This window comes from Cyrtonyx montezumae, unplaced genomic scaffold (genome assembly GCF_038088225.1).
Source record: "Cyrtonyx montezumae isolate F1298 unplaced genomic scaffold, pur_monq_1.0 scaffold_2, whole genome shotgun sequence".
Lineage (NCBI taxonomy): Eukaryota > Metazoa > Chordata > Aves > Galliformes > Odontophoridae > Cyrtonyx > Cyrtonyx montezumae.
Genome location: NW_027071936.1, coordinates 38,444,315 through 38,464,232, shown reverse-complemented (window position 1 = coordinate 38,464,232; position 19,918 = coordinate 38,444,315). Strand labels below are relative to the sequence as shown.

Below are 19,918 nucleotides of genomic sequence, written 5' to 3'. Positions count from 1 at the left end.
CTCTCCAGGATGAACAGTTCCCAGTCTCTCAGCCTTTCCTCTTAAAAGAGCTACTCCAAGCTGCTCATTATTTTGGCAGCCCTCCAGTGGAGTCGCTCTACAAATTCCCTGCTTTTCTTGAACTGGACACAGTATTCCTGACGTGGCACCTCCAGAGCAGAGTACAGAGGGAGGATAACTTTTTCCAATGCGCTCCATGCTCTGCTCCTTTTAACGCATCCCATGACAGCATCGGCCTTCCTGGCCACAAGAGCACACTGCTGGCTCAGTGGTTCATAGTGCTGCACAGTGCTGTGGATTTTTTTGTGTCTCACTGTGCCCCTTCTCCTCTTTCAGCTCACTGAGAAGAAAGGCCCCCTCCCTCAGAGGGGAGGTACGAGCCCAGAATAAACTGCATGCTCCAAAGTTTACCCTTCTAGCCATTGGGAGAAGGAGGGATGCCATGCTCCTAAGGGTCCTCAAAAGACTGCCCACTCTTCCAAGCATTTTATGTAAAACTGCTCTACTGTTTTTTTTTTTCTTGCTGCTGCTTTCCTTTAAAGACAATTTGAATGTTCCTTCTTCTTAAGGTTTTTTCAATTTTTATTTTTATTAGAATCTATTAAACAATGGAAAGGCTTCCTAACCCGTGAATACTGAGGAACTGGGGAGAAATTGGTGACAGCTAACACACTGCAAAAAATTAAACTGAGAAACTTGTGACTTTCTGCATTTGCAATCTGGAAACAGGAACGGAGGCTATTTCTATTCAATCACCACACAATGAAGCCTGTTCCTATGTCAGATCACACAGGAAAAAGTTTTCTACTACATAGCCTGAACCTGCCCCAGTGCAGCTTTGTACCATTCCTGTGCATCCTACCAGATGTCAAAACAAATACAGGACCTGGCTGCTTTAGGCAACTGAAACCTAGAGGTGTGGACAGAGGCTACTTCCATCTCGGAAAACACTGTCAATATCGACTTATGTTACTAAAGAGATGATAGGCACTGCCAGAAGTCCTAAGTACACGATGGTAGACTTACAGTGCTTGCCCAATAGCTGGGTGAAGGAGACTCAAACAAGGGGACAGTGAAAACAACGGCTCGCCTGTGTGTGTCGGCAGAATGAGTCCTTGAGCATCCCTGCAGGGCTAATGATTTCAAGACAAGTCTAACGAGAGATCAGACCGATCAGAAGGAGCTGTTGAAGCATATATGCATTTGATTCTGCCTGTGCAGTCAAGCCCAAAGACTTTTTGCAGGCCGTAAAAGCAGTCTATTCTGGAGAAGCTCAGCAGAAGAATCTCATCTCTCTCAGGGCAGGTTGTGAGAGGGCCAACAGCATGGACTGGATCACTGACACGTTTGTTCAAAGCACAGGGAGAAGGGTTTCAATTCTACTTAACTGATCCCGACTGCAGAAACATGGATTCAGTAGAAACAAGAGTGGAATAATGTCTCTGTTCACACTGGCTTCAAAGGAAACCTCTTCAGTGGAGGCAAAGCTACTTTTCTATATCAGCTAAAACGCAGCTACGTCATGAGCTCAACAGAAGTCAGAAAAGGGTGGATTAGATCTAGCTTGGGGGGACAGAAAGGACAGAGAGAGAAGTTATCCTCCATGTGCCAGATACATGGTGCTCCTGAGGCACGTCCTATTGCATGAGCTTTAAGGAATAAAGCATCATTCTTTAGGGAGGAGGATCAAAAAAGAAAGCGAGCTAGGGAATCAAGTACAACAAAATTCCTCAATCCTGTCCTGTTCAATCACATGCAAGTCGATTTCTGTTGTCCTGAGTGCCCACAGGTTTGAGAACACCAAGGCCTCAGGCTCCTGGCAACAGCATGGCACAACTTGAACATCAGCGTGCGGGTGTTGGGCTGAACCGGCACGGCTGGAGGACAGGCTGTCCGGCTGCACCTCCACACGGCAAAGCCACTGTCACACCACAGGGCCACCATGCCCCAGGGGACAGCTCTGACAGCCAAAAGACACATTAGCAATGCCTCTCTGCACTAGGGAAGCTTGAGAGGGCTCCGGCAACATGGAAGCTGCGTTTTGGGCCTCCTTGCCAATAGCAAGAAGGCAGCTGACCTCACCATATCTATTTGTACAATCTATTATTTTATTTATTTATTTATTGAATGATTAACCACTACGCAAATAACGGGGAGCAAACTGTTTCCAGGCCAAAGGTTCACCCTTGGGCATAAGAGGTATCTATGGAACCACAAGAGGCAATATGTCTCCCTGAGCTCTGATGTGCCTTTTTAACAAGGGCATGGGGGTCCCCAAATGCCAGAGCCACCAACAAAAGCCTTCCTGGAGGACTTCTGCTTCCTCCACACAGTGTACACCTGCCAACCATCAGCACCTCTCTGCTGCTACCCATCTCCTCACCACTCACTATGCCCTCAGCACACAGCCCTGTATGCAGGGGAAACACCTCTCCCACTCTCTTCTGAGCTCCCTCTGGCCCTCTGCCAGGACTCCCAGCGTGCCCCTGCCTGACCTTCACCTGCAGCCAGAGGTGCTCAGCTGCACTCAGGGCATCCACGCAAGACACGGGTCCAGAAGGACAGACAGCAGCAAGCCTCCAGCCTCTGCCACTGCCAGGGACAGCTCCTCTCAGACCGCATGGCCACTTCTGGAAAAGTAAGGGTGCCTTCTTGCCTTTTTTCCTTCCTCCTCTTCTACAGAGAGGCCCAGGCAACAGCTCAGCCAGCATGCTTGGGCTGCAGACCATCCTTTCTCTGACTCCCGGAACTCACTCACACCTCTCTGAATTACACAACACTCTGCTCTGATAGAACTGCAGCGTGTCAGTATCTGCATGAGGCAGCAGCTTCCCCAGCAGGGGTGGGCTTTGAACAGCTTTCTCACACTGAAAACCGAGTAGCCATTTTGCTATGAGTTCTACCTGGATGCCAGCTGCTCCTCTGCTCCAGACTCCTTCTATGGGAACGCGGGGTGGGATTCTGTTTCATTCCAGAAAAGCCTCGGTCCGCTCCTCTCTTAGGGAACAGGGAGACTGTGGGATCCCACTACAAGAACAGGATGCAGAACTGGTCATTGGAAGGGCACAGAACAGGGCAGAATTAGTGTTTAGTACTTCCTTGGAGCTGTGCTGCTGACAGAGGGCAACAAACCAGCAGTTTACCTGTTTTTAAGTAGTTAAGTACCTGTTTTTAAGTCTTTCTCAAAGGCACACCTTCTCACACAGCCTCACCGCTTCCATTCTCCCAGGTTATCCGATGCAGAGCTGCCATTGCCTGGGCAGTGGGCAAACCACTCTCTGTTGAGGAGATAGAGGTTGCACCTCCAAAGGCACGCGAAGTGCGTGTCAAGGTAAAAACACATTTTACTTCTTTATTTTCTCCCATGTGGAAATTGATGTACCTGTGCATGTACTGCTTGCCTGGCATGGTATGGTCAAAGGATCCTCTTCCTTGCACTTGGCTCTGCACATTATGTTCAGATGCTGCAGGACAGGACGGCCAAGAAGGACAAGAGCATCCTGGCTTCTATCAGGAATGGTGTGGTGAGCAGGACTAGGGAAGTAACCCTGCCCCTGTACTTGGCGCTTGTGAGGCCCCAGCTTGAGTCCACATTTGAGCACCTCCATACAGAAAGGACATTGAGGTGTTGGAGCAGGTCCAAAGAAGGGCAACAAGGCTGGCGAAGGGCTTGGGGAATGTGCCCCATAGGGAGCAACTGAAGGAACGGGGGCTGTTTAGTCTGGGAAAGAGGAGGCTGAGGGCAGACCTTATTGTTCTCTTCAAATACCAGAAAGGTGGCTGCAGCGAGAGTGAGGTTGGTCTCACTGCTGACAGGACAAGAGGAAATGGCCTGGAGTTGCACCAGGAGAGGTTCAGATCACATATCAGGAAAAACTTCTTTACAGAAAGGGTTATTAAGCACTGCATTACGTTCCTCAGAAAAGAAGTTGAGTCACCATCTCTGAATGTACTTAAAAACTGGCAGGATGTGGTTGTCAGGGACATGAGTTAGAGGTGGCTGTTAGGGTAGTATGGTTAGGTTCAGACTGGACTTGAACATATTTTCCTATCAGGGCAATTCTATGATTCTGTGATTCCTGATCACGAAGGTTTGTGCTCAGCTTCTGCCTCACCCTACCATGCGGCTCAGCCCTGATTTTTCTGTTCCCGTTCCATACCCCTTTCCATTCCTTTCTTTCAAAGAGCATCAGGGAAGCATTGAAGAAGCAGGGCAAGAACAAAAAGTAGAAAATATTAAAAAAAAAACAACAAAAGAAAGAAAAAAAAATACAGGAAACGGAGTTTTCACTAACCTCTGAAAATAAACATGTCAGTACAATCCCATTCTTACCAGGCTCCTGAGTATGATATGTATGAAACTCAGTAGCACTTTGTAATAAAATGCAGCAACTTTCAAGCTTCTGAACCCAAAGACTAGTGTAATCCATGCTGTCCCTTGATCACCACTCTGGATTGCACTGCTCTAACGACAGCTGCATTCATACTTTTTTTTTTTTTTAAGACGAAGATTAATACTCTGATTGACTACAAACATTTTTAGAATGTGCCAGTGTGTAGATGGAAGCACACAGCTATGTATAGCAGCGCTCTTAGAGAGTGGACTGCTGTAACATGCCAGTAGGCATTCAGGGCCCTACGTGTCACAAACCTCTCCTCAGCTTTTGGCACTGATTATATTCAGGCAAACAGAAAAGAACAGTCTCCACTGAAGAATCAAATTATGACTGCAAAACTCAGCACTTTGCTCCCTGTTGAGTTATACGGTCACTCAGGAATACCCAGTCCTGTAAGACAGAAAGCCAGAGACATGTGAACAGCAAAGCCCAAAGCCCTGCAGCACAGCACAGAGGAAAGCCATGCAAAACATTCAACAAGACCAGAGGACTTGTGCCAGGCAAGGGCACAGGGGCACCAGCATGAGGCGGTAGCACCAACCAGGCTGACACCCACAAAAAAAGCTGCCACCCACAGGCTCTCAAAAAGCCCAAGCTCTTTGCAAGCTCAACTATTCTCTCCTTCCAAACAGATCGTGGCCACAGGGATTTGTCACACAGACGAACATGTACTTGAAGGTATCTTTCCTGATGTAGAATTCCCAGTCATCCTAGGCCATGAAGGAGCTGGGATCGTAGAGAGCATTGGAGAAGGAGTGACCTCTGTGAAACCAGGTAACCAGGAGTCGGCTCTCAAAGACTCTGAGACCGCCCAGAGCTCTGAAACTCCTTCTGGCTGCACACCAGTTGCGCTACACCATCACACACACCTTCCTCATCAATACCACAGAGTGCTTGAGGGGGGATCTGAACATTTTCTATGCACAGGGAAAGCAGAGGGCTCACGCTGGGCTGCTGTCATCAGCAAGCTCAGTGGAGGCATGCCAACAGGCTGCAGAGTGGGAGGCACCTAACACTGGATCTGCTTTGTTCCAGGAGACAAAGTCATTCTCTTTGGTCTTCCCCACTGTGGAGAATGCAGCTTCTGCTTGAATCCTGACTCCAACTACTGCCTGAAATCACAGTGAGTTTGCTTTCACCCACCCCTGCAGCAAAACAGGCTCAGCCATCAACAAACATGACATGCACACACACGTGCTTTATGTAATGAACAACACATGCACATACTTCCAACAGCTTCAGTGAACCACAAAACCTGCTGCCTGACAAGACCAGTAGGTTCACCTGCAAAGGAAAACAGATCCACCACTTTGTCTGGATAAGCACCTTTTCAGAATACACCGTAGTGCCTGAATACACCCTGGCCAAGGTAGATGCTGCTGCACCACTGGACAAAGTCTGTGTGCTTGGCTGTGGTTTTTCAACAGGCTATGGGGCTGCCATCAACACTGCCAAGGTTGGTATTCAGATGTGTTGAAATAAGCACCCCACAGCCACCTTCATGCCTTCAAAAAAGCAATAGCCTCCTCCTCCCCACACAGGAGGCTAACCCTATTTCACGCAGGTAAAACCGGGCTCCACCTGTGCCATCTTTGGCCTCGGAGGAGTTGGTCTCTCTGCTGTCATGGGCTGCAAGGCAGCTGGAGCTGCGCGCATCATTGCCATTGATATCAACCAGGACAAGTTTGCCAAGGCCAAACAGCTGGGAGCCACTGAGTGCATCAATCCTCGGGACTTCAAGAAGCCCATTCAGCAGGTGCTCACCGAGATGACCGGTCATGGCGTAGACTATTCCTTTGAGGTCATTGGGACTGCAGATACACTGGTATGTGCTATTTCAGTACATCCTCCTTCCCAGAACCCCATCAAATCAATACCATCACAGCACTGGTTTCTTGCCTTGTAACCTGCACTTCAGGCCATTCTGCCTTGGGAGAAGTGATGCAGGAGTGTCAAAACAGGAACGGAGAGATCCAGGGCCAGTGCCGAAAAGAGCCTCTGGTTTAGCTTCCAGGGTGGGGCAAAACCTGCAAGGAAAGAATGCATTTATGACAAATTCATCTAATTCACTTTCCTGTCCATCAGATTGCTGCTCTGGCCTCTTGCAATATGAACACTGGTGTCTGTGTGATGATTGGAGTAACACCTGCAGGTTCAACAGTTCCCATTGATCCCTTCCTTCTACTAAGTGGGCGTACCATTAAAGGGACACTGCTTGGAGGTAGGTAGGAAGCCAAGAAAGACATTTAAGACATTTCATTCTTCTCCTTTCATGGCAATTCCCAAATGTCACTGGAACAATTACACTCCAAAACGTACACATAACCCTTCTCTTGAGAATGAGCCTACACGGTTCTGCAACCTACTCAGGTCCAGGGCAGCATCCAAGAAATTCTTTGTGAGAAGCTGCTGATGTTGAAATTTCAAGTGAAAACGAACACTGAATTTCCACCTTATATATAGGCATGTAACTTAACAATAAGCCCACAAATATTCTGGAAGCTTCCACTCCCTCGTGCGAGATGAGGCTCCGGGCAACTCCACCAATGTTTCTTTACCAAAACAGTGCTTCTCCAATTGTTCACCACATGTGATTTCTCCCGTTTCTAGGCTGGAAAATGGGGGACGCTATCCCCAAATTAGTTACCAGCTATTTGCAGAAGAAATTTAACTCTGACTTGCTGATCACACACACGCTGCCGTTTGCCAAAATCAACGAGGGATTTGAATTGCTGCGTGCAGGCAAAAGGTGAGACTCTGACTAGTAGGGGTGACACACGGCACCTACTGAAGGAGCACTTCTGTCTGCTCCCGGACACTGCCAGTAGCACCACTTGTAACTCCTCCCTTCCTTTCCTCCCTCTGCAGCATTCGCAGTGTGCTGCTCTACTGAAGGATGCAGCCAAGCCAGCGTGAGCTCAACACACAGCCCAGCAGATGCCCTCCTGTGTGGGCCCATCCCTCCTCCATCTCCCTTCATGACTGTAAAGAGAGAAGCACGAGCAACTTGCCAGCACTGCTGCGCCCTGTGCTCATCCTCTCCCGAGAAATCATTCATATAAATAAAGGCTGTCTTACAAACTCTTCCCATGGAGTGCTGTCAAATAACAGATGCTGATGTTTCTGACCTGCACATTCTTTGCACACTTTCACGCCAAACACCCACACACATTTGCACGTGCACTTCCACCTCGGCCATCATCTCAGCTGGCTGAATGCCGTGACTCAGACCAAGGGACAGAGTGCCTGCACTGCTGCCAGACTTTCATCTCACAGGATCACCATGTGTTTCATTCCACGAGGTCATTCGCTGACACAGCCTCTCATTCCAAACTCTTTCATTTCAACTCCACCTTCTTCTCATCGCACCACAATGCCTTACACTCTCAATTCTCTCTCCTTCATGGAACCACAGAGGTGTATTGGTTGGGAGGGAGCTCTGCACATCATCTAGTCCTACCCGCCTGCTAAAGTATGATCCCTTGAGTGCGTTACACAGGAAAGCACCCAGGCAGTTTTTGAATACCTCCAAAGAAGGAGACTCCACATCCTCACTGGGCAATTTGTTTACAGAGCTCTGTACAGAGCTCTGTAAACCTTCTAAGGAACAAACTTTTCCCTCGTGCTTGTACGGAAATCCCTATGGTTCAGTTTGTGCCGTTCACCCTTGCTCACCCGCTGAGAACCACTGAAAAGAGCCCGGCCCCATCCACACAACTCCCACCCATTAGATATTTGTGAGCACTGATAGAATCCCCTCAGTCTTCTCCTCTCCAGGATGAACAGTTCCCAGTCTCTCAGCCTTTCCTCTTAAAAGAGCTACTCCAAGCTGCTCATTATTTTGGCAACCCTCCAGTGGAGTTGCTCTACAAATTCCCTGCTTTTCTTGAACTGGACACAGTATTCCTGACGTGGCATCACCTAGGGCAGAGTAAAGGAGGGGGATCACCTCCCTTGACCTTCTGGCCACACTCTTTTTAATGCACCCCAGGTTCTCAATTGGCCTTCTTGGCCACCAGGGCACACTGCTGGCTCAAGGGCAACCTGTCATCCACCAGGACACCCAGGTCCCTCTCCTCGCAGCTCCTCTCCAGCAGCTCATCCCCCAACCTCTACCGGTACATACAACTATTCCTCCCTAGCTGCAAGACTCTACACTTGTTCTTGTTAAACCTTATCTGGTTTCTCTCAACCCAACTCTCCAGCCTGTCCAGGTCTCACTCCCAGCTTTGTACCATCAGCAAAATTGCTGAGGGTGGACTCTATCCCCTCATCAAGGTCACTGATAAAGATGTTGAACAGGACCAGACCCAGCACCAACCCATGAGGAACACCTCTAAGTACAGGCCTCCCACTGGATTCACGCATACAGGAATATGGTTACAATGCAAAATCCCCAAAGAACAGGGCTGCCACTGTGAGCAGATCATTCTAGTAAATCAACACTTTCTTTGAGCTGAACCTGTAAGGCTGATAAGATTAATGCCTTTTGATCTCTAGAGAAAGTCTTTATCTTAGCAGGCAGCCCTTTGAACTTCTAGAAATCTCTCAGCACAGTCAACAATTACACAGCACATCATAAGCACATAAACGAGTTGTCAGAGTTTAACAAATTCCACCTTGCTGCCAGTTTATAGTGATGTTTGCACACAGAATCCACTTCCCCTGCTTTTAAATATACCTTTAGTTCTCTTAATTACTGTTAAAATATAAAACAGTAAGGTTAAAGGTAATGAGGGGACACCAAAAGATCTCACTAAATGTTTTAATTGAGTTCTGGCGTGCTACATAGGAAAACCCTGCAAGTTCTTTTCAGTAAGCAAAATGTAATACTGCCTTTTTGCACAAACGTTTTTAATTTTATACTTGTGAGAAGTCTCAAAAAAGTCATCAGTCAGACCAGTAACTACAATAAATTTAAACACACATACAGAGACTGAAGAAAAACAACAAAAACACCTGACTGACTAGAAACTAAACAGTTCCTCCACCTGGATAATCACACATTATTCCTAGTTATGCTAATTTGACAGAAATATCAATTTTCTGCTTATGAAAAAATTTCAACTTTGGTAAGACAAAATGTTGTAACAAAATAATTCTGCTTTAAGTCAATGATAACTTGCACTTTACCAGCTACTTTGAACTCCTGTGGAAAACCATGTGAAGTACTGCCGGGTGCACAGAGCTCTGCCATCCTAGCAGTGCCACCTGGTGCTTACCTTACCACATTCTCTGTGCGCTGTCGATGGACTTTCCCGACCGTGCTGGAAGATTCGGATTCCTGCACAGATCCACCTGCATTACACCTCGGTGGCTTAGGCTTGCCAAGTGCACAGCCACGTGTGTGAGGAGATGCGTGTGTGGTTGCCAGCTTCACTGAACACCCTGCAATCGTGGTTGCTGAAGTTTGCTAGCAGCCGTGTATGACGAGTGCTAGGGAGAATCACTTCAGCCACCCATTCCTCCAGGGAGCAAGTGTGTTACTATTAACTTTCCAAAAACATGGAGATCCTCCTGCACCTCTGATAACTACTACAAGCTTTCCAGGACTTCGAATTTCAGCAGCAAATTAGAGAGCTCCACAAATCCTGCTTAATTCCCAGATCATGGCTGGTTTCACAAGTGACCAAATAATTACCTTTAAAGGATTAGCAAAGACATTAAAATGCATCACAAGATGCTATCCGGAGCAAGCAAGGCATTATCATTACAACCCTGCCCTCACTTTTATCCTTAAAATTTCTTTCCCATAGTTCACCTAACATTCGTACACTAGAATCAACACATAGAAGATCAGCCCTTCAAAGTGTATTTAATCTTCAGTGAAAGCAGATTCCTGAGGACATTAGGCACGAATTTCCCCAAATAACTTATTTTCATAACTAAAATACAAAAAGTCATTCACTATCCCAGCTTCTTTCGTCTCTATTGTAAAAATGTCATCAACATTTTACATACTTGACACACATTTTATATACACTGTGTTAACACAGGCCTTCAGTTTGAAAAGTTATTTTACTCTGATACACTTCAGCATCGTAAAACTACTCTTCTACAACGTTCTCCTTTTCAGCCATTTCTTAAATTTTTGATTTGTATTTACAAGACCAGAATTTATAATTCCCTAAGAATATCCAAGTAGTATCAACCAGCACTGAACATTTTAAATGAAAAAAAAAATTCTTTAAACATTCCCATTTTCCAACTATTTATAGGTGTATTTTACAAAAGAAACCATTGACTTGACAAGCAACAAGAGTTCAAAATTCTTTTTTGAATTCTACACAAGTATCCTCCAGTGCTTCACAGGGAGAATTTAGGAGAGCTTAAATCAGAATTCAGAAGGCCAGTTTTGAGAGCAAAGCCCCACAGGAAGACTGATGCTCTAGAGCAACTGCTGCTGAAACGTATAGAGCTTCACTGATCCACTTGCACATAGGAACTTGTGGAGTACAAGTTATTACAGGTTCAATGGGTCTTGTTTAGGAAGTGGTGTTAACAGGAGAAAAAAATTACTGCCAGGACAATCTTTTTGGGGAAATGAAGCAGGTAATGCTTGTGTGAATGCATTTCTGTTTTGTGTGTCAGACCCTCTGTCTACCTACACCAGGCCATTCCATTCTCTGGCACTTGAAGTAGCAGCCAGCAGTCACAGTGCCATCACCTTTCAATTCTGTCACTGGCATGAGGATAGTTTTTCCCTTCTGCAGTCAGACTGCTCAGAGATGAGCACCCTGACTGGTCCCTTAGCACGTGCTGAAAGAAAATGCATTTACCAAGCCTGAAAAAGATTTCCTTCCTTGGACTTCCTTGTACTTCAAAGCCAAACTCAGGCACAGAAAATCCTTGCTAAAAATTACTGCCTCAGGGAGATACATGACAGTACAACAGAAACAATGAAGCAGTAGTAATGCAGATCTCTTGCTGCTTTGCTTTTTTCTCCCTTCACTTGCCACAGAGCAAAGAACATCCTCCAAGCAAAACCCAACTGCCAGGCCTTTGTCCCACATGCTCACAGCATTTCCATGCTCCCTTCTGTTTTCAGTCCACGCCGCTGTTTCTGATTAATACACACCATCTCCCAGAATAACACACAAAAAACAACCCAGTGTAAAAAATAGAATGGCACTGTGAATCTTCACCTATGGAGCATTCCTGCATAAACCTGAAACACAGATGGCAAAGCATATATAGTTCAGCCAAGAGCACAGTGTGGTAACTTCATCTGCTTGCACGGTTCAGAGAACAGAAGCTGCAAAACCTTTGAGAACTCCCATGGACCTCCAAGAATAGAAGGCAGTACTAGGCAGGGCTACAAAACTGCAAGGGAAGGAAAAAACAAAACAGAACAAAACAAACGTATCTCTGAAATTAAGCAATGAGCATTGTGATTTATGAAACATTTATGACTTATGTACTCACGATTTTGTCTACCAGAATCAGCCCCTGCAGCTTCCAGAGCATCGGTTATGACAAAAGCTAAGCACCATTGGAGTTTATCTTTAAGCACAGAGCACTCTGAGGTTTTCTGAGAGCACTGTCAAACCAGAGCAACAAGCTCACAGAAGAAGTTGGCAGAACTGAATTTAACGAGGGAAATGAAGTATGCTGGGGTTGCAGCCTCGGCTGCCAACGCAAAAGGGGATGAAGCGTCGCATGAACTTAACAGAAGAAACCTGCACCCCTCGCAGCAGCAAACTGACAGCCCCAGAGCTCGCAACCCCCGAAGGACCGCACCTCACCACCCGCTCCCCCAACACCACGTCCCGACGCTTTCAACGGTCACTGCCCACAGCGGCCGCGCGCACCGCGCGTGCGCACCGCGCGCCTTGGGGGCGGTGCCGCGATTCTTCCCCGTCCTGGAGCGGCTGCGGCGCCATGGCCGGTGAGGTGAGGCGAAGCGGCATGCGGGTCCCAAACCCTTTTCCTGTGGGTGTAGTGGTGAGGCTGTGCTCGGTGCCGCTTGGGTTCTGGTATCCCTCTGCTCTGGGCTGCTGGGGCGAACTGAGGTCGTGCGAAGTTGCTGAGTAGCGGCGGTTCGCATCGTGCGCTGCGGGTTGCAAAGCTTCTTGCCCTTCCCGTTTCAACGGGAAATCGGCGAGCGCTGTGCGGGGTACCGATGGTTGTTTTTCTGCTTTGTTTGTCGAGTTCAGATCTCCTGCTGAAGCCTGGCGTGTTCAGCAGTTAGGAGCGAGCAGCTCGCATCTGGTCGTGGTGCGCTTTTGTAATGTTTACCCAAGGGAGGAAAAAGCGGAGTGAGGACAGTGGTGTACGGTAGGGCCGTGGGAATAGTGCCCGTGTGCTGTTTAGCTAGGGCTGTAAAACTTCAGCCCATTTTGGGTTAGCAGCAGTCGTTTCTGCTTGCTTTGAGCCAGAAGAAACGCCTGTAGCTCTGTTTCACGGACCTGGCAGCGTAGACAAAAGTGCTGCAGAAAGCCAGAAACTGACCATCAATTTGTTTTGTGTAGTTGATGGATCAGATGCAGCAAGCTCAGCAAGTCCTGGGGCTGCTTTTTCTTCCAGGCAGCGAGGTGTCAGTAAGGCTGGGCATCTGTGTAGATGACCTTGGGAAGTTGCACGAAGCCTGTGGGAGCACCACGGATACTCAGAACATATCAGAATGGCATTTTTTTATATGCATGTTATGAAGCTCTTCATCTTTTCAGCTGAAATTGTTTGCGTGAAAGAAAATCGATGCAAAATCAGGTCTGGCATGACCAAATTAATCCAAAATATACTGTTCTGGGGTAGATTGCATAGGGGTCTCTTCCTAGGCAAGCAAATCAGAGATGGCGTTCCTTGTCAGGTTATATCCTTGTAGATAAGGCCTTGAACTTCATTCTACAACTTTCCCAGGTATCCTGCAGGAAATTACTGTATATTGCGTTTTTAGGATGATGGATCTACCAGAAGTTAAGATATAGACTACTTGATACCCTGCCTGTTTTCTCCTCTCATCATGCTTTTTCTCAGTTAAGAGAATAGCAATCAAGTTCCACAACTTGGTTCACTCATTAACTTCCTGAAAGCAAATGTGCAATTGAGTCTTTGTGCTGAAATCACATATTTCAGATCTGGCATTCTTCCCTGAAGCCAGTTGCCTTTCTCTCATTTCTTTGCTTGGCTGAACAAAATTTAAATGAAACAATCAATGTTCTGTCCTCTTTTTATTTTGTTGTCTCATTAGGTTATTAAATGCAAGGCTGCTGTTGCCTGGGAGACAGGTAAACCTCTCTCTATTGAGGAGGTGGAGGTCGCTCCACCAAAAGCTCATGAAGTTCGCATCAAGGTAACTAGAGTGGTAACTGTATGCACTATATTTTGGGATGCTGAGTATTAAAGCTGTCTGTTTACCAGCAGAAGAAATGATGAATGGAAAATGCTAGTTCGTTATCAACTCAGCTGGCTTTACAAAGAAGAAAATTATGGGGTTTAGAGATCTTCTGTTTACAGAAAATATTTTTAATTTCTGTTGGTCTTAATTCAGTCTGGTCTAAAAATCATAGCTAGACGTGGGGATCAGTAATTTCAAATCTGGTAGCCGAGCTTGCATTGAGAAGACTTGGACTACTAATTTCTAGCTTGAAGAAATCAGATGACATATTTTGCCTATTTTAACATTATGTTGTAGTGGATGGAAATGAAAAGATGTACCATCATAAATTTCTTTTTTTCAGAGTATGATATACCATGTGCCTTGCCAGGAGCGAAAGTAAGCTTGTTGTATCACAAAGATAGCCTGGATTGAAAAGCTCCTATTGGCAGTTTTTCTGAAGTACTAACCAAAGGGGAATATTTAAATCTGTGTTGCTATTTTTCAAGAGGCCTGAGCTTATATATTTCTTCACAGATAGTTGCCACTGCTCTCTGTCACACTGATGCCTATACTCTGAGTGGTGCTGATCCTGAGGGATGTTTTCCTGTGATTTTGGGTCACGAAGGAGCAGGAATTGTAGAAAGCGTTGGGGAAGGAGTAACAAAAGTAAAGCCAGGTAAGAAAATACCTGGCATCTCCCAAGTTTCATGATTTCCTTAGAAGTTCTTCCTTACTACAAGATCAACTTTCAAATCTGGCTACTCACATGACATATTGCAGGAATGTAATGTTTTATTTTAGGGTATATGTCTGCATGCATGTCTTTAGTCTGTGAGGGATAATGGTAATTATTCAGTATGGTCTTGGTCCAGATTTTGTATTTGAAATTGCATCAATATAATGAGAAGGATTATTTTTTTCCAAATGATAGTTATCACCTGTTGTTTTAATTAAAGCACTCTATAAATAGTGCTACTCTATACTCCAAGCAGTCTCTAACACCAAGAAGTTTTAAATGAGCAGTTACTTACTTAAAAGCTGTAAAAAAAAGTAGTTACTCAACTTCACTTTTTCCCTAATGCCTTACTTGACTCAGTAATAGCCAGTTTTCTGTTGTTTTTTTTTCCCCTAGGGGATACTGTTATCCCACTATACATCCCCCAGTGTGGTGAGTGCAAGTTCTGCAAGAATCCTAAAACTAATCTGTGCCAAAAGATAAGGTCTGTATGCTTTTTGTTGTGACACGCAGTCTAGTAGCTGTTGAACATATCTAGTTTTCAGAAGTAATTGATGGATTCTTTGAGAAGTAAAACTCCTGGTGAATCATTTAATGATGTGGAAAGTATATGCTTTAGGCAGTTAAGTTACATTCTTCCTTAATATTTCTTGAATAAATCTTTTTGTTTTCATGTTTGTGAAGGTCTGAGCTGGTAGCTTCTTTCCACAGCTTTAAAAACATAAAATGCTCTGATTCTGTATTTAATCTGTACTTAAGGGAAATGCTTTAGGGAATTTAGCTCTTGGTGCAAACACTTGAGGGTTTGAGTGGTACAAAATTACATAAAAAGCTGTTTTTCCTGAATCCCTGCTTCCCTGCTGAATTTTCAGCTGGGTCTGACAAACAGTAGAGGTGATAAATCAAAGAAGGGGAGGATTTTCTGTCATTGGGACAGATATACCATTAATATTGTTTGTTAAGTAGACTAGCTTGGAAGCACTAGGTGGAGCAAAGTGGTACTATGATGAGTCCTTGTGATCAGAGAGAATATCTGTCTTTGGTCACTGACTTCAGCCCACAGGAATATGTTATCTCCTTTTATAAATTAAGAGCTGCTCTCCATAACTTTTGTGCTTTGGAGTTGCTCTGCTGCAGTTTCAGCTGGAAGTTCTGTTTCACCCAAGCATGCTGCTGCTCTGCTAGCAGTAGGCCACAGGAATAACATGATGACTGTTTGGGCACTCTAATTCCTATTTGAAAATAAGTGAGATTGCAGCATAGATTCAATTCTGAAGAAAACAGTCTTGCAAAACCAAAAGCTATAGTGACATAACTACAGCTGCTAATCCAGCGAAGTGGACTGAAGGTGAAGAAGGGAGTATGGTACCATGGTGCAAGCAGCTAGCATTGGTAGTATGATAAACTCCACAGTTCTTTCTGTGCTTTCTCAGAGGAATTAACAGCACAAAGAGTTAGGAGTCTAGTGTCTTAATTTCTGTCAATTTATGGTTTATTGCAATGTTTCAAAAATGATGGTACAGTTATGTAACTATACTTTTAAGTAGACTTAAAGGGTACTTTCTGGTGAGGTTAGTTACTGCTTAAGACTCTGACTTGACTTTTCTGACTTTGTCTTAAGAGTTACTCAAGGGAAGGGACTCATGCCTGATGGTACCAGCAGATTCACCTGCAAAGGAAAGCAGATTTACCACTTCATGGGGACTAGCACCTTCTCGGAGTACACGGTGGTGGCTGATATCTCAGTAGCTAAGATAGATGCTGCAGCACCTCTTGATAAAGTGTGCCTGCTGGGTTGTGGCATCTCTACAGGTTATGGGGCTGCTGTTAATACCGCTAAGGTAAGGGCTATGGTTGCTTCTGGCCTTTCTCTGCAACTATATCTGAACCAAAGTACACTAACACTTTAGGGACTACACTGGCACTACCGTGATGTACAAGGTTTCTGGGTTTCTATGCTCTTCAACTGACAAAATTTAACTAAGAATTTCTAACATCTCCATGAAGGCCAGATCAGATTAGAAGAAAATTAGGAGAACGCACATAGAAGATTCTGCATCGCTTTTTGATACCAGCCTTTCCAGAAATTACCAAATATCTTAATCTTGGTGCAACTCTGGTAGTTTTGAAGGTCAGGGCGAGAAAGAGAGCTGGTAGGTTAATGCACAAGAGGCTTGGGCAGGTTACAGAAGTGGAGTCTGGGCAAAAAGAAAAGCCTGGCACCCAAGGAGTTCTTGTGTGATCTTTCCATAGAGTTTACATTATCTAAGTGATAAAGTCTTGTAGCTATTGTATTTATATTTATCCCCACTTTTTTTTCATAATAGATCTGTTAATCAATGTTTCCCACTCATAGAAGGATTAATTTTCTCTGTTGCTTATGGCTCTCTATTTTTCACCTAGGTAGAACCTGGCTCCACCTGTGCGGTCTTTGGTTTAGGAGGAGTTGGGCTGGCTGCTATTATGGGCTGTAAAGCAGCAGGAGCATCCCGGATCATTGGCATTGACATAAACAAGAATACATATGCCAAAGCCAAGGAGTTTGGAGCTGCTGAATGCATTAGCCCTCAAGACTTTGCAAAGCCCATACAGGAGGTGCTAGTTGAAATGACTGATGGTGGTGTGGACTACTCATTTGAGTGTGTCGGTAATGTTGGAGTCATGGTGAGTGCAGCACCTGGGGGTGGTTAGCTAGATGCTGCTTAGTTGTTCAGCTGAATAGGAAAATGAGCTGCTTTCTTGTTACAGAAAGCATGCCATGGTAGTTCATTAGTTTATTTTTAAATAGTAATGATAACCACTATCACTAAAAAGGCCAATTTACATCCAACCCTAATCATGAAAATGTTGTTTCTGAGGCCTAAAATAGTATTTTTATACTTTGCAGATATTTTCTCTTCTTTGAAATCATGAGTTTTAATTAACAGATACAATACAAATATACTGTACAACAATCTAAAAACTCAAGGACAGCTGAGTATCTCCCTTCTCCCCCAGACAGTGAATTTAACCATTAGAAACAGTGAGTGTAAGGCTAGGCAACAACATTGCTAAGCTGTCAGCTACATGGTCTCTGCTTAGTTTATCCCAGCTCCCAGTGGGAGTTCACAGTAACTTCTCTGGAAGCCAGATAGGAAATAAAAAGAGCAAAGTGAGTTGTTTATAGAATAAGGAGTCTGAACAAATGGGAAACTTACAGTAAATACACTGAAAGTTACATTTCCTGAAGTATTAATGTGGCAATTCATTCACTGAGGGAGAGGAATTAAAACCTGTGCCAGTCCAGGCAGTGTAAACATTAACTATATGCACTGTGTTTTGTTCTGTCCATCTGTGAAGAGGGCTGCCTTGGAAGCCTGCCACAAAGGCTGGGGAGTTAGTGTGATAGTTGGAGTAGCTGCTGCTGGTCAGGAGATCTCAACACGGCCATTCCAGCTAGTAACCGGTCGGACATGGAAAGGAACTGCATTTGGAGGTAACTCTTTTGTTTTGGGGATAAAATTAACTTACAAAATGTTAGAACACTGTATCTGATACTATTACAGGCTGCAAACACACTGGTATGACATCTCACATATTTCAAGGAGAGAATATAGCCATACAACTGTAAAGTTCCAAGGTATAGTGTAACTGTTATCAGCTGAAGGATTGGGATGCAGTAAAATAACCTCTGTGGAAATGGGAATTAACATAAATATGTTTGTGTTGCTTAGTCTGTGGGGCTAAAGTGGGAACTTTTTATTTTAAAGCACTTTTATAACAAGCAACTTATTGATAGATCTTCTGTCAAACCAGAAACCTGTTCAGAATTTTAGTTACTAGTAGTTTGGGAATTCAGTAATTGCTGAAGCTTGTGAGGTATCCAAATTTGATGGGTTTCTTTATGGAACTCTTTTTCCAAGTAGTACAAAATTTAGTTGGGTTATAAAGGTGTAGTGAGGAGCTGATGGAGATGCCTAGTACATAATTTTTCTAGGTGAAATAAAAGGTTTGTACTCTCCTCTTGTTCCTTACCACCTGACTAAAGCAGGAGGGACAGATAGCACCAATTTCTGTTTCTTTTCAGATTTATCAAACACTCACATGAAACTTGTATGTTTTCCTTCCTCTTTGTTGAGAGATGGGTGGAAAGGTCAAAAACAAATGTGTGCTTACTGTCTTTCAGGCTGGAAGAGTGTAGACAATGTACCAAAGCTGGTGACTGACTACATGTCCAAGAAAATAAAAGTAGATGAGTTTGTGACTCATACCCTGCCTTTTGACAGAATTAATGAGGCTTTTGATCTGATGCATGGAGGAAAGAGGTAATGTTCAAAAACTCTGAAAGATGTAGATGTTTCTTAAGGGGACAGCGCAAGGGTTGGCATATGCTATGCATGTTCATTCTGAGACAAATACACTTTATCTGAGCTTCTAAACATGTGCCAAAACAGAGGCAGAGTAAAAAGCAAGAGCCATGTAAGGGAAATACACGGGTAAAGGGGATGAGCTATTCTTACCTTTGTATTTCCAAAACTACTGCTAAAACATTCCTTCTTAAAAAAAGAGAGATAAAAGACCAGTTTTTCCAAATACATCTTTACATTTCATTTAACCCCGGGTCTAATTTAGTGGTTACATTGAAACCTACTATTTAGTTATTTTCAAACAGTAGACTCTGCTGGTATCTATCCTAAGAGTCATTTAGAGTGAGCTTTTAATATGCTGCTATTTCAGATATTTTCTCTGGTTTGAACTGGGGTAGAATGCTAATAGGAGTTTGTACTTCTTAATATGGTCAGACAGCTTTTACAATACCTTCCTTTTTTATCAAGATAAACAGCAGTTTGGACTGTTCACACTGCAGATTTCTGCAAATGACTGCAGATGGTGGAAAAAAAGTAATGTAAGTTACTTAAAATGTTCCAAGCTGCCAGAAGAGGGAATGCCTGTAAACATTAGTTTTTCACATCAATAATGTGGCTAGTTAATGAAAACTGACACACATCATTTGAAAAGCTTCCCTGCTGAGAATAGTCTCTATTCTTTAGGAACAGAGTAAAAATCTCTGATAATCAGCATTACAAAGACATTTTTGGGCGGGTTTTCTAATAAGATATGTTAGAGGTATAATTTCATTCTTAGAAAAAATAGAAGTTTAATGAGAGTATGTCTTAGCATGCTTGAAAACTGACATATTTGTATCTCTTATTTTTCTTTTCCATTTTAAGCATTCGAACAGTTCTAAAGCTTTAAAGCCAGCCATGTGGTAACTGACCTTTTATAATGGAATTTCTGACAAGGAGTAGAAACCTGCAACTGAAAGAAAACTCACCGGAAGATTTTAGGGTAAACATTCTAAATACTAAATGACCTGGTCTTCTGGAGGGGAAAAAAAAACAAAAACACAGTAACCACAGAATAGCGTTATATTAATAAACACTGGTTTGGGAACTTCTGTACCTGTTCCTCAAATGTAATTGTGAC

At 44.2% G+C, this 19,918-nt stretch overlaps 2 protein-coding genes across 2 annotated transcripts; both read left to right on the top strand.

Moving 5' to 3' along the window:
- Positions 1-2,269: 2,269 nt before the first annotated feature.
- Positions 2,270-7,483, top strand: LOC136048960 (alcohol dehydrogenase 1-like). The gene is made up of 9 exons (XM_065736915.1): positions 2,270-2,638; positions 3,230-3,331; positions 5,030-5,171; positions 5,433-5,520; positions 5,634-5,853; positions 5,962-6,222; positions 6,483-6,618; positions 7,008-7,146; positions 7,266-7,483. Exons 1-9 carry the CDS (start codon positions 2,621-2,623, stop codon positions 7,288-7,290), a joined length of 1,131 nt encoding a protein of 376 aa, XP_065592987.1. The 5' UTR covers positions 2,270-2,620; the 3' UTR covers positions 7,291-7,483.
- A 4,780-nt stretch (positions 7,484-12,263) lies between these two features.
- LOC136048989 (alcohol dehydrogenase class-3) lies at positions 12,264-19,698 on the top strand. The gene is made up of 9 exons (XM_065736963.1): positions 12,264-12,290; positions 13,588-13,689; positions 14,251-14,392; positions 14,849-14,936; positions 16,074-16,293; positions 16,856-17,116; positions 17,792-17,927; positions 18,618-18,756; positions 19,663-19,698. Exons 1-9 carry the CDS (start codon positions 12,279-12,281, stop codon positions 19,685-19,687), a joined length of 1,125 nt encoding a protein of 374 aa, XP_065593035.1. The 5' UTR covers positions 12,264-12,278; the 3' UTR covers positions 19,688-19,698.
- The last annotated feature ends 220 nt before the right edge of the window (positions 19,699-19,918 follow it).

What these genes read in the sequence shown, in the direction of transcription:
- LOC136048960 (XM_065736915.1), top strand. An exon ending in AGTGACCTCTGTGAAACCAG is followed by an intron (nt 5,172 to 5,432) that starts GTAACCAGGAGT and finishes GCTTTGTTCCAG; the next exon opens with GAGACAAAGTCATTCTCTTT. An exon ending in TTGGGACTGCAGATACACTG is followed by an intron (nt 6,223 to 6,482) that starts GTATGTGCTATT and finishes CCTGTCCATCAG; the next exon opens with ATTGCTGCTCTGGCCTCTTG.
- LOC136048989 (XM_065736963.1), top strand. An exon ending in CTCATGAAGTTCGCATCAAG is followed by an intron (nt 13,690 to 14,250) that starts GTAACTAGAGTG and finishes ATTTCTTCACAG; the next exon opens with ATAGTTGCCACTGCTCTCTG. An exon ending in GAAAGGAACTGCATTTGGAG is followed by an intron (nt 17,928 to 18,617) that starts GTAACTCTTTTG and finishes ACTGTCTTTCAG; the next exon opens with GCTGGAAGAGTGTAGACAAT.